The sequence below is a fragment of the Echinococcus granulosus genome (assembly GCF_000524195.1).
Source record: "Echinococcus granulosus chromosome Unknown EG_S00031, whole genome shotgun sequence".
NCBI lineage: Eukaryota > Metazoa > Platyhelminthes > Cestoda > Cyclophyllidea > Taeniidae > Echinococcus > Echinococcus granulosus.
In genome coordinates this window covers 413,670-432,810 of record NW_020170411.1, presented here as the reverse complement: position 1 = coordinate 432,810, position 19,141 = coordinate 413,670, and the positions used below count along the sequence as shown (strand labels likewise).

Genomic DNA, 19,141 nt, shown 5'->3' with positions numbered 1-19,141 from the left:
AGTCATTAATTTTATCGACCTTGGGGAGTAACGAACCACTTTTCCCCTAGAAAATTAACCACCATGTAAGAAACTAACTGCGTCTATGTACTCAAACATTTTCCGCAATTTGAAAACTTTATACAAAACTAGTATTATTTGAGGCAATTTTGTTTGTATGTGTTGGATTGAGATCAGTAGCAGGGAAAAGGGCCTACGGCATATGGACAGCCAAAGGAGTGCTGTTTTGGTCACAAAAATGAAATGGAAACGGGTGAGAAAAAAACCTCCGACCAAACCGCCGAATAAAAAGTTGAAATAAATTTTAACCACAGATTGATTCAATGCACAAAAGGTAATAATTAATTTGTCATAATTCACATATGGCTGCTTTCATTAATCGCCTGAGCCTTAGTGCTGTTACAAGTATCCGAAAAACTGCTACTACACTTACCTTGTATTAGGCTTTTATAAAAAAGGCGTAAGCTATTTATTCACCAAGGAAATTAGAATGAAATAAAGTGCAATTTTGCAGTCATTGGATGTTTTGTTTAATTGTATGTTCGACTTATTGGGCTCCTCAATCCTCGGCGACAGTATTTTTCGCGGCGGCATGTCTCTCCAATCATGCTAATAGACTCGAGGTGCTGCATCCCAAATGCCATTACTGAATGGTTAAGATAACACTTGGAAGGCCGGAATTCTGATCCACGCTACTTAAACCTAGCTAAGTAGCGTATAGTTCGCATGTACCTGCAATGGCAATGGAGTAGATTAATTGGGAAAAAGGAGAATTTTATTTGACCAACCAGCGTTTGACACAAACCTATGCGCATTAAATAAAAGAAGTTGGAGAAAGGACGAGGAAGACATGACTTTTTCCCCTTTCAGGGGAACAAATCCATCTCCCACCGCTTCAGAGTTGCGAAATCAAAACCCAGGGACACACTGGACCGTGACTCACACTGCCTCTCCTCTTCCCCTCCGCTCCTCCTCCTGCCACCACTTTCAACAGTAGTTCCAGCAGTTGTTCTCATTCTAACTGACTTGCAGGAGAGAGGTAGAGAGAAAGCAACCTGACCACCCGATGGAGAGACATGCCCAGAGAAGCGAAGGTAAATGGACTGTGTCTTCCATAAATAAAATCGGCCATTCGACTCCTACTGGATTAAGGAGATTATTTATGTAGCTACTTTGTTGTCGAGTTCAATGAATAGTTAAGGAATGTATCAAACTAAAAGCCAAAACTATGTAGGAAATACATTAACCAGAAACGATGGCAACTACCAACCGGACAGACTACGATGAAAAAAAATACACCGGAGATTGTGTAGAATCTTTGAGGACCAAGTCAACGTGGGCAATGAGTAATTGGGGAATGTTTAGCATTTTCAAATAGGCCTGCAAAGGTCCCCCCTGTCTGTCCGACCAAAGGTGACAATGAGTCAGTCAGTTCCATTGAAATTAGGGCCGTTAAGTGATGGGAGTGGTGGCTGGAAAAGAAAGTAACACCAACGCTTTCATCGTCACATTGATTCACCCGCTTCTGTCGGATATTAATCACAACCCTGCCACCAGCAGAGTTCTCGTACAACATCAGCACCACGAGGAACACCAGGTGACAAGGTTGGGGAGAGAGGATGGGACAGCCCCAGCAACCCAGTCCACAGTTTGCATAAAGCACAGGTCTGTCAAAAGCAACTCAACTGGCATATCAGATTTCTTGTTGCCGGTGTGAAATACCAGATTTTTTGCCACTCTCATATGGGTGAAATATTCATCAGTCGGATTCTTAGATGCTTGAAGTTGATTTCTTCCATAAACTCACGGATAAGCAAGCTAGCTTTTTAAATTTAGAGAGCTAAGTTTTGCCGATACGTCAACATTTACAAGGTGAAATGAAATGAAAATATTCAAATTATTTAACTACATTTTTCCAACTGGTCACACACATGCAAGAGCCACTACCTTCCACATTTACAAGATTTGCGACTTCATTTTGTAGTAATGTAAGCGGAATGATGGTTCGAATGAATGAAAATTGCAAATATATAGTGCCTGTATTACCAAACTAGGAGCTAATGGATGTTGGCAGCATAGGTACTGAAACTAGAGGCTAGTGCTAGCTATCCATAGTAATAAGGAAATAGTTTTGTAATCCCTTATAATATACTGCTGAAGGAACTAGTAGCCTGAGGAGAACTTGGTGATAACTCTTCCCATGGGCTACCATAAAAGGTAGAAGTAGTTACGATAATACAATTTCATAAATGGGCTAAATATGTCACACTCCATATAATTACTCGTTGAAGCGTCGCTTTGCCGCTTGCCTTCCCTTGAATTGATTCACCAAAAAAAACGGCAAATTTGAAAGACCAAATTATTTCTTTCCTAGAGCGCATAGGGTTAAAATCGTGCCGCCAAAAATAACAACATTGGAAAAAGGATTCTTACACTTTGAAATTTGTTGTTCGACCAACGTTTGATGAAGCAGATTCGACACATAGACGCGGTGGCCATTTAGGTAGCGGACGCAGACGTTACTCTGGAAGATTTGACAAAACCCACTCCTCGATTCCGTGTCGCTAAATAAAAATAAAAAATGGTAAACCCAACCTCACCAACCAATATCCCACCACAGAGGCCAATGCTTTGCGATTTTCCGTCACTAGAGCCTCTTGCAAAAAAATCTCTCCAGATGGTGATAAAATCAGGATATTTTTGTGCGTGCTCACCCGCGCGCACAACATACGATTTTGTAATGTGAGGCGGCAACACTTAAAATGGGCTCTTTAAAACCCAGTGACATCAGTCGTTTCGACAATCCCAGCAACTTCGCCTTCTCTTCGAAATTCGAGAAAAAAACGGCTGTGTCTGGAGCTGACGCATGGGCAACCGTAAGCTGGTCGAGTTTTTTAAGCCTTTAAGGCGCAGGTCGGTACCTCAATTACTCACAACATAGACAATTTGTTGAAAGCGGAATCAATTATTTTGATTTTGCTGCCGTTTTTTTGCAAATGAAAAGGGAAAATTGACTGGATTTATATTGCGTAAAGTTAACAGGTAGGAAAATATGACGAGCCTGGAAGTCAAAATCCACCAAAGCATCAGATTTTCCAAATGGCATTAGATAGCTCCTGGAAGACGATGTATTTATTCTTCCTTACAGCATGATGCAGAAGTTGGAGCATTTGCATCACGAGACTGTTCGCGTTATTTTGGCACAATCGAAAGACTCATGTGGGATTTCGGGAATGCGCTCCTAAACTAATACAAAAATCGCAATGAAAGAAACGGATCGGCCTGATTCTCACGCCAGCGCTATATAACGTGGCAATGAGCTGCCCTCTCAAAAAGGCATGTTTGGCGAATGACAAGCAATGCACAGCTTGTAGATAGCTAGTAAACCCGGTGATTAATGGTTGATTCAGATTGGGGGCAGAAAACTTCAAAGGCTTTAAGTTCATTTCTGTTACCGTGTAATTCCTTTTTTCTGTTTCAGGCCCAAACCCTACAGCTTCGTTTATCGCATATGTAAGAGGGAAATGTAACAAAAGGAAATTTCAGGAATAAAAGTGTAAGACTCACGAGTGTGTGTTCTTGACCGACCATCCAGATTGAGGGGATGAGAGAGGAACTAAAAGGAGAAAGTTGGAGATTAATGTTTAAAGAATGCCCATGAGGTAGATGTCCCCTCACAATTAATCACCACGATGAGAGAGTGCATGTGGTGAGTCACTTGCAACATAAAGATCGGGTTTTTTAGATAATAACATCTCAGATTGCAGCTTTGTTCCGCTGTTGTGCAGTCTGATGAGGATTTAATGGGCAAGGAGGAAAGTCACTCACTCTGTCTTTGCTGGGGTAAGAACCAGGCTGTCGTGGAGCGCTTTCCTCCAGCATTTTCAGCGGCGCAGGTGTATGCCCCAAAGTCCTCTGGGGTGGGATTCTTTATGCGCAGCCTGAAAATAAAATAAGACACCAAATCACTTGAGGACATGCTTGTTTTAGAGAGTGTGAATACCTGCCTTATTCACACATCCACACTAGTCGTGCCTAAATAGAGAGTGGAAATTTAATATTCTCACACAAAAGTAGTTTAAGAGTTAAACAATCAGGAAGGAATATAAGTGGGAGGCAAGAGAATACTGAGTGGATGGGATCTCACGATGGTATGGTACCCACGAAATGATTTGCCAACTGTTTCGCAAACAACATTTAATTTCCGTCTGGAGGATGCTTTAATAAATGGGAATACAATCGAAAGAATACAAACGATAATGTTCCGATATTCCTAATATAGCAACTAAAAAAGTTGGTATGCAGCAGGATTTCTTTGTCCAAAGGATGAAAAAAATACATAATTTAGGCTTTATCACTTTTAATGTCTAGTTCGTGATAAGATTATTGGCGAAATTTAGTCTTCTCCATTCAAATAAGATAGTTTCTTTGTAGAGAGGCTGTGCTGCATAAGAAACACACCATTGGGACTAGAGAGAGAGAGGTTTCTCGTCTTTCATAATGCTTCTAAGGTTGGTAACAGGATGTCATAAAAACTCCGATTAAAACAACTTCTCACGCACTCTAACAATACTTCAACGCATTAAGTGTGCAGATGCGTTCAGAGAGCCTCATGAGCCGTTTTGCTTTCTCAAGGGAAGTAGCTAAAGCATGTGTCAGGAAATAACGGCTGAGGTTCGGATCCCTTTAAAGCGACGAAGAGGCTTTATTGCATCACCAATCATTTTGTACTGTGCCCTGCTCCCCCTGTACGAAATACACTAAAGGTAAAGAGTGCCCCCAGAGGCTGCAAGGCATGGCCCTCTGCTCCAATTAATCCCTCAACCCCCCACTTGCGCGCAAGCTGCACTGACTAAGTGCCCAGCACAAAAAAAGTAGTTGAAGAGGACACACTCACACACCGGGATCTCGAGGGCGAAAAGTCTGTCTTCTTTGCGGTGCCTAATAGGTCGTAAAAATCAACAGGGGAGCAATTTAGCCTACTATTTAAGCAGGAGAGGTGAGTCGTCTTGCCGCTCAATGCTGCTACAAGGAGGAGTTAGGTCCATGACAACCCCAAGCAACATTATCCACATCCTAACCTAGGATAATGACTCAAAATATATGCGTGAGGCATTGTAAAGCCTTTATCCATCATGATGCTACCAGACTTGATTCGCGTGCAGGTGTGAAAAGCACCCAAGGATGTACTCCAGGCTCTGGTCGTGAATGTATTTATTTTCAGTAGGAAGTGCTTAATCTACTTTCTCAAAATAACTTTATTACCATTCCACAGAACAGTTCATGTTCACCAGAACAAAGAGGAAAGTGAGGTAAAGGTAGTTCAGTGCACAAGAAGGACTTCCAATGTTTTAATATGGACTCCTCTCACTTCTGTTATGAAACGTACGTCTAGGTGAATGTTTATTTAAATAACAGCTTTGATGGCTACCGAACTTAAAAATAAGGTGAGTCTCAAATTGAGTGAGTGATGTAATTAGTAGCGAAAATGGCTATTCCTTTCTTGAGAAACATCTGAAAAGAAAACAGGAATGGCATTGTTTTCACTACCCCCGTTCTGCCGCCTCGATTATGCGTATGAATGGAGATGGTCTCTGGGGTGAAAATGCAACTTATTACACCAATCCATGCGAATCAAACGAAAGGAAATAACTTAGTGTTATTTTTAAATATCTCTTACTAACCTGAGGTCGCGCTGAGGGGATGAGAGGATGGCAACAATTAGGGTGAATTTGATGAGGACATTTCTGAAAACGCTGTCCTCAATGAATTATATTTCATTAAGGTCGTACATATGCTGCCACATTGTGGACCATTGACCTAGCAACGGCACGTAGCGTGAGTCAGTCGACGCGCGGTCAACGTACGCCAGCACCTCTATCAAAAAACACCCAGACTCTAATCAAAAGCTATTTTGCATGAAACATTAACACTAAGGTGTAATGGATGGGAAACGTAAGCATTCAATATCAAGGAGAATTTGCTACTTGAAATATTTGTATGATTCTGCCACCCAACGGTTGCAAAGCAGGATGTAAAGCAGACCGTTTAGTAGCACATGGACACGTAAGACCTCCCACTAAAAATTTTCTTTTGCAAAAGCTGCATCTGAATGACTACGTGGGCGCTGCGACACAAGACGTATTTCACGTGTGAGTGCTGCGAACGCAAATTTGCCGTGTGACACACACACTCATTCGCATGTGAAAACAGTGGCCCACTCGAAACAGTCCGCTTTTCGAGGCTAATCTTATTCGCAAAAAACCTGTATCTGTCGTGCTTGAAGCGTATAAATACAAAGATGACAGGAGTGTCACCGTTTTGCATCTCGTGTGAGAAATTTCAAATATTAAAAACGATTCCAACTACCAAACCGTTCCCTGAAAGGCACAAAATAGATAGTGATGAGTGATGTATCACAATTGCCATGCCCTTGATATCAACAGTTCAGAAGTGAAATAGGCCGCGATGAGGGATGGGATGATCGCGTGTGATGAAGCGCAGCCAATAAATTCACACCTCAACTTGATTTATTCAGCGCTAACAACACCAGCCTGCGGTCAATCTGGCTGGACGCGTCCTCCGTTCCTCGAAGTTTGCACAAAACGGCCAGCATGAAATATATTCGGGATGCATGTTAATGCGAGGAGGGATGAGCGAGCTAGGGAGCGGAGGTTTATAGCAGTAGGATGAAAAGACGGTAATATGGACGGATAGTCACTCACACGCTGCCCCAGAGTTTCGGTTTGATGCGGTACTTTCCGCGTGCATCATCTGGCTTGATACGCTTGTCACCGCGATACCAAGTGATGTTGGGAATCGGCTGACCAACTATGTCACAAAGAAAGCGTACGGATTCATCCTGAGGGTTGTAGGTTATGTTGTGCATTTCTTCCTTCAGGTGGATGGATCCTGTGGGAAAAGGGGTAGACAAAGTAGGACTAGTTATACCGATGGGTTGCAAAAATGAAGGCCATTCTAAATGGGCGGTGTGGTGCGAATGAGAAGGGAAGATCAAAATTGTAGATTGCGTTTCTTCTTCCACATTGCTCCGTGCGTGCGAGGTAGTGAGTCATGCCAAGTGTACATCGGCGATAGCTACAGGTTCATTATGCGAACTAAATTTCGAATTGTTATTTGAATGAAGATGCAGCCTAGTTTTGTTTAGTGTTGAACAAACATATCATGGACTTGACCATATTTCAGACATTTCAAGTTTCTCTCTAAATTTTCCCGATGCCCTCTCTATTCATCATCTAACTCAATGGCTTACGAATGGCAATGCTCGGAGGAAAAATCGTAATACTTCAAGTCCCTAGAGGAGCATTGACGTTACATTTCATTGCACAAGAGCCTATTGGCAGCATGGAATGCCGCTTGCAGTAAATTTCCCCTAAATAATTCGTCCAACAACAGTGAATTAAAGCGTCTCGTTAGCTCAATGGGTTGATGAGCGTCCGTAAAATTCGAGGAGGGCTTCTATTCCCAGTCTGCGAGAGAAGCCCCAAAAGCACCAACGAGCACGGACAACTCCAATGCCAGATCCGGTTCAAAACAAACGACATCATCTGAAATTTTACTGTCATTGAATTTCACCTAAATACAGACCATAGTTAACCTTGGAGATTTTTCACGCAGTCAAAGCAAAAAGAATTTTGCTTCAATTGCTTAGATCAATTTAAAATTCAACTTTTTCTTAGAGATTTGTCCTGACATTTGCAAAAATAAGTACGCTATTCCGCCTCGAATAAGCTGAAATGAGAAGTTTCATATTTACTATTTATCACGACAAAAACGCAGCAGATTATACTATTTTTGACTCCATACTGAAACCTCCTTAACCATTGAACCCAAGGAAAATGTGGGATAAGCACGCGAAAATCAGTGATGAGACTTGGTATATTTGCACAAGGCAAAAAAAATGAGTGAAATGCTTCGAGAAGAAAGTGTGGCTGGTTGTACCATTAATGCTAGCAACCCATATGCCCACTTCGATGGATGGAACTCATTTAAACGGAGCAGTCACCTTCCTAAAATCGGTAGATTACAAGGCACTGAAGACATGCATAAGAGACATCATTTTGTGCTGCAGGGCTCTGACAGAAATTAGACCAGTGAAAACGCACGCGTAAAAAGAGCAGTCCGCGAGCCACGGACGTATTATTGAAATTTCACTTGAGAGTCACTTGAGATGGAAAGCTGATGCTGGGGTGGCCTACGTTTACGGAACCCGTTCCAAGGCGGGACCTCCGAAAAGTCCACCAGCAAACTGTGGAGTACAATTGTATAATGTGTCACAGGAATACCAAATTTACAGAGCTTCAACCTCTGCTAACAACATATGTAACTGCTGCTGATTTGAATCCAGCGATAATAGTAGACCAAATTCGGAAATCAGTGTCAAAACAATAGAAAAGCGGTGAATAGGGTTGTGTAAACAACAACAATTCAGAAGATACACATCAAACGACTGCGGGAAGGATAGTAATACAAAAGCTTTGATTAGGTTAATCTACAGAAGACCATGAGACTTGGTCTTAGAATGCTCTCGGATGTGTTTCTGTATGCAATCAACGCTAGAATCACAGCATCACATGCTTAGTCGAAAATTAAATCCTCCCTTTGTCAAGTAACTTGATAACATCCGCGGTCAATGATTCAGGCTACTCTCATCTACAGGGCGTTCTGCTTACGACGATTTTGTATTGCGGATGCAAATCACCAGACCGCGGTTGATAAAACCGTGTAGTGTGTCAATCCCACATGATGAATTCTAGTAAGAATACGAGTCTGCGGTGCGATTTGCCACAGTGATACCGCAACACGACAGCATTAGAGGTGAACGATTCCAAGTTCACGACCAGCCGTTACGACTGACTCAGAGATGTCACAATAAGTAGGCAAACTGCAAATATATGGCGCTCGATCAGGGGACAGTGCACCTGGTTGTGAGTCCGGATAACGTGTCGGCGTGACTTTCTCATTCCCTTTGGCCAAAACTGGGCTAGACTGCAGTGCCGGTGGCTTGATGAGTTATGGGTCGGGTTACCGGAATGTATCGACTTCCCGCCGAGGCACCTCACCTACTACCAGCACTACTTTGTGGCGCCACATTGGCAGTGCTCTAAGCGTGAGCCAAACAGTGATTGTCCATTTACTAGTATAACTGTACTGCTATGTTGCTTGCTGAGACTAAGCAAAGCACAAGCAGATTTGGAATTTCGAAAAATTCAGATTGGCCATGGGATTATAAACCCGTCCTCTTTCCAAGCGTGTCGTGTGAGGAATTCGTACAAGTGAGGCTTTATTTAAATTTTCACAAGCAAAATAAAACGCGATATACGTAGGAGGGAATTGGTTGCGTAAATAATTCAGCCCAGCTTGAGTCATAACCCAGTGCCTCGGCGAGGCAACACACTGCGCAATTTAATTCATTCCACTTTTCTGGAGAATTTAAATGACTACAAGGTCCGCAGTGAACAACGAGACGAGGAGGTGGTGGTGAAGGTGGAAGCCGCGTTTACTGTGCTCCTCAAGGGGGCAAAGTAAATTAAGCGGCCACGAAAGCGCTCACACATCGCCAGTGTAAGTCACACAGGTGGAGGAGCTAAAGGCGTGTCGATTTCCACTTTCCGAGGGGCCGGAATAACAGTCCGGTGAAATTGGCAAATTTGATATGTGTGTCCTGTTAGAAAAATTCCTTCTTTAACCCATGTCATTTATCAATAGCGAGTAGCACAGACTAGGGACAACCAAACAGCCCAAAAACCGGTCATTCCAACGCCGTTAACAAAGTGCTGTTGTGATGTAACTCGGTTCAGCGGTGCAAAATACGACAGTAGATTATGCACGCAGCAAATGACTATTTATTATGCCATTTGGGCAATGTAAACAAACATTTGCTCTTTGTGCTTAGCGGTTGTGCAAGCCCGAGAGGTCAGTAAAAATGGTAGGTGGGTGGGTGGGCTCGAAAGCTAACCACTACCATTGCGGCCAAAAATTATTTGACCAATGAATGCTTCAGTAGGGTTTAGACGTGAAGAAAATACAGGACTTGAGTGTCAAGAAAACGGGCGATAGGATGGATGAATGGGATTATATCAGTTAAAAGCAGCAGGCTTACCACCAGTGTGAGGTGATTCTAACTTTGGTACGTAAGGCGCACTAAAAATAAAGAGTGAACCTTTATTAACTCTTAAAAACTGAACGTCAGTTGTTGTGATAGAGAGGAATCTCATAATTAAAATACTTGTATTATTAAATAATGGTAAGTTTCTAATGTATACCCTATAGGACTCTAGGCAAAATTTACGAGGCTGAATTGCCAACCTTTATATTATTATGACCCACCCCTTCTGGTTTTAAAGGGAGGAAAGTAAATTATACCACCGAATCGATTCAAAACCAACAAACTGAAGTTTCAATGCATGTGTACTCGAGGTGTGACTACTCCTGTTAGCCTTTAGTTGAAAAGGTTACATCGGTGATTACTCCATCTCAAGAAAAAAAATATTGCAGTTTTTAAGAGGAGTAGGGAGAGAGGATTCTGAACATACTTGTCTGGGAGGAAATTACTTGGCAGGAAGTTGTGTCCGTTCTCACCAACGCCTTCCACACTCACACTCCCTAAACCCACGTCGACGTCTTCGTCGTCATCGTCGTCGTCGTTGTTGTCGATGATCTGCATAGCGGCGTCCTCACGCACGAAGCTAGGCAGTTGACCCTTTTCTTCCGTCAATACCGCTGCCGCCACCACCGCCTCCGAGCTCGCTGCGGTCTTCTTCGACTTCAGCTCGTTCGTTGCCTGTGCTGACCGCGCATCACTGGCGTAGGATGTCAGATTGACCGCCAACAGGAGAATTAGGCAGATTTGAGCGAACAGTGTCATCTGTGTCTCAAAGTTCTACAAGGTAGGAAAACGTACGGCATTAATGTATGTACGAACTTGTCACTACACCAGGAGACTAGTTAGGAATCTTCCTTAAATTAAACGGAAGAATTAGATCGCACTATTATGCCAAAGGAACCAAAACCCTGACCCAATATAAATGAAGTTAGCGTTTCGGACCTTCAGCGAAAGACTAGAATTCTGATAAATATTTTACTGCAACGGACTTTGTGTTTTGAGGATATAAGCTTAACTAATAAGATAAAATAAAGTAGGGGTTTAATGCTTTTTCTTCGTTAAACGTGGATAAGGGAATTCAAGTTAGTTATGACAAACGCTTTAGGCAGTATTTTCGCGGAAGTAATTGTAGATTAAAGAGTAGTAGTATAAACTTTAACCTCTGGTCACTTTTATAAGGTATCTGGTTTGTTTTAAAACGAGAAAAGAAAGTGCTTTTTTCTAGAAGTTGCTCGAACAATGGAATAGCTTATGGTGGATGACTCCATCTGGCGTGACAAGGCAAATGATTCAAAATGGTGATTTTTGTCCTGCTAGGAATGAAAACACCAAAGACAAAAAACAAGGCGGCTTGAGCATATGGAAATTATCAATGCATTTGGACTCTGGTAGCAATTCCATTCAGTCAGGAATTTCGGGCTAGGGGGAGAAATTTATGGTGATTATTATTTAAAAGGAATCTCAACCTGTCTCATGTTGACAACGCAGACAGCCAATGGGAGCAATTGTCTCACGGCCACCGGTTTTGTCTCACCAAACAAGTCATCCCCATCTTTGTATTTCTTCCCCCGTTCCCTCTAATTCTGCCTTCCAGACTCGTCTCCTATGGCATTCAATTGCGTGATCTGTTAACAGTAGTAAATTCTCACGAACAAGAGAAAAACGATCGTACACCTTTGAAGAAGATTTTTTAGAAATCTCTCCTTTTGCACAACACTTGTTCGGATAGAGTGAAAAGGCAATACGTAAGGTCAGCATCAAAAGTACCAGAAGAAGTTGCCACACCTATCACCTAGAGTTCATCTCTGTTGACTTATCGCCCGGTCATCACAGTTAAGTGGAGAAAACAACCTTTCTCTAGATGGAACTCTGCACCCAGACGATTGATGCCCCTTGAAAGATGAAAGCGGGATTTTTAGCGAAAAATTAAGTGAGAACAAAGAGTGGACATTGACACTGTGGCTGATTTTTCAGTGAAAGTGAGGGAAAAAAGAAGTAGTGGCAAATGTATGCTCAGATCCCTTAACTGCATAAATTTTCACCTCCTCCCCCTCTTGAATGCAAACGCGCACACAAACACAAACATGATGAGAAATTTTTCGAAGAGCCAGTAGAGCACCAAGTGGGGAGCAATCCATCGCTGGGAGCCCATGTTGGGGACTTCTCGCTAAATGCGGTGCGAAAGCAGGCCACAGGATGTGGAAGAGGTCAGAATCTGGAGCGCAAGCCCGATGATCCCGAGAACACCTAGCACAACAGCGTGGGACGGGCATGTGTGCAAGAAAAATAGAGGAAAAAAAACACCACCAAGAAAAACTTAGTCCTAAAAAAGGCTTGCCTACTTGAGGTACCACGACTCCATTTTTTAGAATTTTAATTATTCACTTATTCCGATAGGTCGGTAGCGAATCAGTCTATCACGCGATATGATAGCATCAAACTAGGCCCATCTCGACCCCTCCCGAATGGTATAAGTGATGGATATGATGAACTAAAAAACCCTCGAGATAGCATACTTAGCCACTGTCGAGGTGAAAATAGGCTCACTTACAACGACCTTTAAGTGAATGAAATAGGAAAACTCGGCCTCCGTGAGAAATTAAAGCATACGTCTACCTTTTCTTCTTTCCCTCTTCCTTACCTTTTCTTCCACTATTTGAGAATTGGCTGTAGCTCTTTTGTGGGCGCGTGACCACATTTCCTGTGGTTACCGCCTGACCAACCTGCCGACTATTGTAGACATGCCTCCCACACCAGTAACAGGTGAGATTCCACAAACAAAATCCGCACTTCTGTTAAATCACCGACATTGTCTACTGGTACATACCGTAAATTTATAGAACAGGGAATATGCGCCCATTTCGTTTAGGGGAAATGCATTGGGCAACGTATCGAGTCGGCAACAGCTCTACACTTGGGCGGTCAAGGAACCAATTTGTCACAAAGTATGCTACCATGTTAATCTCACATAAGATGAACCGCGCATTCAGCATAAACAAAGTAGATACATTAACATTTCAAAATTTCTTTCCCAACGAAATCCCCTACTGTAAGTAATTTGTTTAACTTTAGTGGACCGCTGTCTGGAGGCAAATGACTCAGGTGAATTTAAAAAAGCTAAACGCATGGAACGCATCATGAATAAGGATCAAATTTGTCCACACATCGACGTCTAAAGGAAGCTAAATTCCAAAACGTTTCAACTATCCAAGACTTACATTTGATCTCCCTATATAAATAAAATAGAATAATAGGAACACTAAAGTGGGTAAGGACAGTTGTCACCAGAAGCACCGACTTTCTAGCATACCTTTTAAAATATGTCTCAAGTATCTTAGTGGCAGCAGTCGCAGTTACTATAGTACTTCAAAAGCATTATACCTGCATTGGATCACAAACTACCACCATCAGGTCTCTACTCCTATTTCCAGACCTTTCTCTGCTTTAAGTAAAATAATAAAAATAACCACTTCTAAATTGGACTTACTTAATTTAAGAACGATTAAATCTTTTTCACACTGGAAAGGTACCTAAGTTTCGTTATTACTTTAATGGAGAAGACAATTTGAGACGCGTAAAAACAGTGGACTCCCGTACCGTAATAAATCAGCGGCCGGCTGAACAAGGGGAGCAATTAAAGTTAAGACTGGAAATCGTCGATCTCTTGAACGTCCACTCACCCGCACCCACCTATCTTTGAGCCACACGCAAGCCTTGCCAGCCATGCTGACTTGTGGGTGGTGCTGGCACCGATTGAGCTCACGGGATGTAAATCACCGAGATGGGAAGAGAGTGAGTTGCGGTTATGGGGCAACCACCTCCTTCTCCCTTCCCTAGACATCCGATCGCAGTACTCTCAGTTTTTTTGCAAAAAACAGTCAAATTGCAAACCTCCTGTGTTGACCATTATTAATTTGTTGAGATGAAGGCAAGTTCGTCACTCCGCAATCCATAGTGTGTTTTCCAGCTACCCTAAATTATTGAGTAATGTAATATCGAGCATTCAAACCGTTTGATTTGGGAAGATGGAGATCCCCCCTACCTATTATGCACAAGCAGATTTTACGATTTTGGAGTAGACGTGCAGAACGTGTTAGAGATTTCAACGGTGGGGTAAGGAATAAGTTCACATTCATAAAAGGGCTAAATGACTTTGACGTCAAGAGTTATTGGTGAAAAAAAGAACAAATAGAAGTAAAACCAAGAATAGAAGAAGAGAAACACTTTACTTTGGGTAGCCTCAAGTTGCGATACTGCTCTTTCAAATCAAGTTAAAATGTACGAGAGAAGGGAGGAAATTAGTAGTTAGATATCAGAAGTGGCTACTAGAAGCGCCAAAGTCAGGGCAGGGAGAAAACAAGACAGCTGCCATGACAAAAACTAAGTTTCGATTTTCTCAGTAAAGATTAAGTATTGAAAATGAAGTTAGAGAAAGCAATGTCATATCTGGGAGCTAAAGGAAGAGGCAATCTCAGCCTATGCATCGGATGTGAATGGTTGCAGTTAAATGGACTTTCTGCATTGTTTATATTCTCAAGGAATACCACCTCCATGCTGCCGTAGATGGCCGACTATCGCTGATTGCACATGTGAAAGGAGTATTCTCGCCCTCGCTACACAGCTCAACTAAGTGACGGTCAGTGGGATAGAAGTCACACCAACCATTTGCATGCGATGCCAATTGTCAGAGTCCATGGGGTGGGTTTCTGGAGTTGCGACCACCCAAAGGGCAAGCAAGGAAGATGAGAACACAACAAGCGACTAGAATACTGTTTGAATGAATGCCAGGCTGAGTCGTCATGGCAACGGTCTTTGTTTCTCTATGTCAAGTCGTTTTTTGGGTCCTTATTCATTGCAATGGCAGACGCTCCCTTACACTGAATGGCATTAAGGAGCGAAATAGTCTCCAGGTAAGTAGCACGAAAGCATCCCCTTAACATTCGAAAAACAACCTGAAAAGACTAGTTGAGGCGATGGCTTGACCAGAAAACATTTTCCAATGAAAGCGCAAGGAGAAAGGAGAGAAGAAAAAAGGCTTCATGGAGGAGCTAACGTTTCTCTCCGCATAGTCGCTCAAATAGACCCGACGGCGATATTTCCTGAACGCAGTTTTTACACACGCGTATGCAGATGCACGAACCCCGTAGGAACCACTGCTTTGGTGAGTTTTGTGGTGCACTCGCGATTGACTCCCAAAAAGTCTTCATTTTGACCACTAGGGCTAACTCTGTGAATAAGAGGCGTTTCAAAATATGGACAGTCGAGGCTGATTGGAGCAGGTCCGACTGTGTAGAGGTAGCTGCATTTCAGAATGTATAATAAGGCCTTAAGCGCACAAAAACTGCTTCGCACCTGGTTTTGCTTCAACGGAAATGAACTCCACTATTGAGTGAGTGCCTTTGAAATGATATTTAATGCCATTTAAGCAGTGATTGTGCCTAGTTTTAATGCACAATCACATCACTTTTGGTGTTTTTATAAAAAGGGCAAAATCATGAACAAACACACATAAATAGTACGCTATTTCGAAGACTGGCATAAAAGTGTGTGGGCTGATGTTGGAGATCAAATACTTGCTTTCCTTGGAATTGGAAAAAAGCCACTCGTTACTTTGATTCCCTAAGCAGTAGGTGTTACTAAATAAAGTATATTAGGAGTTGATAGAGCGGGTTATTTGGTGGGAAAGAATGAGCGGGAATAATAAGAGCACAGTGCATAAAATAAGGCCTGAAAATGTCTACCATCTGTTTATAGAATATTTTCTGGACATGAGTAAATGATGTTGAGCCTTCCGCTCCGCACCCGACATTAGCGGCCACGCGTTTTGAATTTTGAAGAATAAGATTGCATCTAGCAGAGGGCTTTCTAGTTTTCATAAATTGTCACTTCACACCAAAACGTTTTAGAACAACATTTAAATACAATTTTCAGACTGGATCAAAAAGAACTTCTAAACAAGCACAAACATAAAGTGCAGCTACTCCCGACAACAACGCCAAGAGGGAGAAAGGAAGCGATGATAAATGTTGATGTGAGTGGCTGTCAGCTCCAAAACAGCATTGTTTAAGCATCATATTGGCAAGAAGACAGACCAACATGAAAGGAAAAGGGAAGGACAGACGTGTACATGCGTTGGTTCCCCTTCACGTAGTCTGCCATCAGACGCACACCCAGACTCCACCTTGCTGATCCTATCCGCAGCTTGGTGTGACCACACACGCATACCAGTGAACTTGAACAGTAGAATGAGATAAAAATCCCGCAGGCAACTTTGAGCCAAACTTTTAAATGTTGGCAATATAAAATGCGGTCAAGATTGAAATAAAATCACCCCTCTTAAAGTCAACGTTCGCAAGTGTGTCTAAAGGGAGTTTCTAGCTTGAATGTAAACAAATGAAAACAATTTAACTCGTCACCATTGTAAAATATAAGCTCTTGGAGTGAAAGAAGCAGATGAAACGAACATTAAAAGCAAGTTACCCTGCGCATGGGTTGTGAATTGGTAGATCATGGCGAAAATATGTATCAATATTTTGTGCTAAATAAAGTTGTATGAATGATTTAAATAGGAAGAATTATAACTATGGCTTTGAAGACACAGAAACATCGTCGGATCACCGCCGACAATTTCTTCTTTTGCAAGGGGTTAAATCGAAACTCTGTTTATTTGCACCATTATAGAGCTCTTTTGGAGGCACCCTAAATCCCTAGTCTTAATAGGAGCAATCACCCAAGGTGGAAAGTCGGTTAGTAATGGGCAGGACGAGGACGCACACGCGCGAGGCTAGTAGAAGCGCAAACAGAGGCCGCTAATTGCCAAAAGGACACAGAGGCACCCATCCAGCCCCCACGCGTGCAGCACGAAGTGGAGCGTGCACCAGAACGCGAAATGCCAGCGCCTTTTCTACGCGACATTCGTTTTTGGAGGCAGGGGGAGGTAGACGCAGAGGCATGATGCGTAGCCACTCAAATGTGCGTGTCTATGTATGCGTCTGTTTCCCCATGCGTGAGATCATTAAGGTGGCCGTCATCATCTCTGTTCCAGTCCTCTACCTCCGAAATCAAACACGAGGTGGTTTAGACAAAAACCCAGTAAACTCACCGCTATCAGACCTCAATTGCCTAGCGCTGCGACCAACGCGTGCATCGCCTCTGCTTGCCGCAAGCAATACAAAGAGAAGGGCGAAATAACATCTGGCCTTGGCAGAAAAAAACAAAAACGGAGAATGTGTGACTGCGCCAATCAGTTAGTCCGCAGTCCAGCAAAGTGGCGGGCAGTAGAAGTTAAAAAAAAAACACCTCAAGGAGAGAGAAAGGTAGAAGCTACTGCTTTGGGCCTTGAATCATCCACTTTAGAAGCTGGGGTAAATAAGTCTTATTTTCCACTGAAGAGGTGACAACCCTCAAAATGTTTTAATGGACTATGACGTTGATGTGGGAAAGTAAGAAAATCACTTATCAGTTTGACTTGGTTAGAGGGAGGGGTAAGATACGAACATTAGCTGCCAAGCAAGAAAATGAAAGTGCACGAGTAGTAACTGCTTTTCGCCTTGAATGCAGACCGGATATTATTTTTAGATTGCGTGCGAGAAGTTAACTCACGTAAAACAGAGTTCTACAAACTGTCGTGTGCTAGACATTCGCTTATTTTAGATGTCGAAGGAGAGTGTTATCGTTTCGTGTGTTGACGATAAGCAGATTTGACACTGTGTAGCGTAAACCCAGTTATGGGATTGAAATCCCATGGGACTACCGTGAATACTTTACAAAAGGGAATAATGATAGACTACATAAGCCACTGCATCAGGCTTTGGGATAAACTTTAGGGCGGCGCTAAGCTGCTGCGGTCAGAGCATGATCGGTAGCGTTCCATCATCATACTAATGCACAGCTTTACTTCTGGGCCAGGTGCTTATGCCATCTGTTGTCCTCCGAACGGGATTCCTCCTGCGATGTGCTTACCACCATGGGATTTGTAAAACTTACAAACTACCAAAGAACCAGAGAGGGTTGTCATGTATTTAAAATCGGTAACGATGATAATACCTATTGAGGCGAGAAAGTACACAGTTGAGCTTGGAATTAAAAGTGGCTTGACGTTCAGTAGACAGTGACCTTGAAAAAAAGTGGTTTCAGTCAAGCCATTTATGCGCTAGACAGGTAGAAAAAAAAGACGGTGAAATTAAATTGACCAAAAGTTGCGTAAAATAGCGGAAGCACTTGCTGATGCAGTGTTTTGCAAGCGTGAAATTTAGTGTGGTATTTAGTGGTGCAAAAAGGTGCTCCAGACAGCCCTGCGTTGATTCAACTAAAGTAGAAATCAATTTTTACATACACAACTTTACTCCACATAATTGTTTCCCGTCTGCTCCTTTCCAAAAATTAATTAGCCACCTTTTCCCCAAGGGATTATGAAAGGGAGTAGAAGCTACCGCTGAATAATGAAAGGCTTGGTATATGGGTACGTTGCCTCCATAAATCCCCACGAAACAGTTGCAATGCACGTGCGTGTGTGTATAAGTGACTCACCGTGACCCCCAGTCACCCCTTTCCCTCCCCCTCTCAGGAGCGGCCCACCCACAGTGTGGACATGTGCCACGGTCAGAGGAATTTCCAGGTGGCCAGCACTGCGCTGACCCAATCGCGTACACCGCAAAAGTCAACACAGTGTGGAAAAGGAAAAATCGTTCACTAATGTAACTGGAGGAGCGTTCCAGTGTTTACCGATGAAAAATTTAATTGTTTTTTCTCAACCCCAAAAAACACTCCTGACTATCATCACAAACGCACATTTTACGTCGTCCCAGAATTACAAATGAGGCAACCCTACGCCTCGAGTGTGATATCGGGAGGAGGTGAAGAGGGCGGGGGGAGGGAAGGGCGGGAGCCTGATGCTCAGATGAGTTTCGCCGCCAGCGCCGGATTTGCATAAAGTATCTGCACGTGGGTGCGCGTACTGGCCGATTTGCGCCGAGGTTGACTCAGCCGCCGAATTCACACACACACACACACACA

The 19,141-nt window shown here is 42.8% G+C and overlaps 3 protein-coding genes across 3 annotated transcripts in view; 1 reads left to right on the top strand and 2 right to left on the bottom strand. All coding sequences in view use genetic code 11, as the record gives it.

Annotated features, from left to right (window-relative positions):
- Positions 1–1,255: 1,255 nt before the first annotated feature.
- Positions 1,256–7,319, top strand: EGR_04764 (hypothetical protein; the record flags this gene model as incomplete). Its single annotated transcript, XM_024494013.1, has 4 exons — positions 1,256–1,346; positions 3,482–3,513; positions 5,228–5,307; positions 7,148–7,319. The coding sequence occupies 4 exons, from the start codon at positions 1,256–1,258 to the stop codon at positions 7,317–7,319; spliced, it is 375 nt and encodes a 124-aa protein (XP_024351578.1).
- A 992-nt stretch (positions 7,320–8,311) lies between these two features.
- On the bottom strand, positions 8,312–13,265 carry EGR_04763 (hypothetical protein; the record flags this gene model as incomplete). Its single annotated transcript, XM_024494012.1, has 3 exons — positions 8,312–8,496; positions 10,124–10,287; positions 13,141–13,265. The coding sequence occupies 3 exons, from the start codon at positions 13,263–13,265 to the stop codon at positions 8,312–8,314; spliced, it is 474 nt and encodes a 157-aa protein (XP_024351577.1).
- Positions 13,266–13,340: 75 nt separating this feature from the next.
- EGR_04762 (hypothetical protein) overlaps positions 13,341–19,141 on the bottom strand; it is a gene marked incomplete at both ends in the record, with an annotated part of 6,419 nt that continues 618 nt past the window's right edge. The window contains 5 exons of the mRNA XM_024494011.1: positions 13,341–13,355; positions 13,508–13,568; positions 14,018–14,098; positions 16,607–16,664; positions 18,089–18,241. Of these exons, the coding sequence (XP_024351576.1) occupies positions 13,341–13,355; positions 13,508–13,568; positions 14,018–14,098; positions 16,607–16,664; positions 18,089–18,241 (368 nt within the window). The remainder of the gene's footprint in view (positions 13,356–13,507; positions 13,569–14,017; positions 14,099–16,606; positions 16,665–18,088; positions 18,242–19,141) is intronic.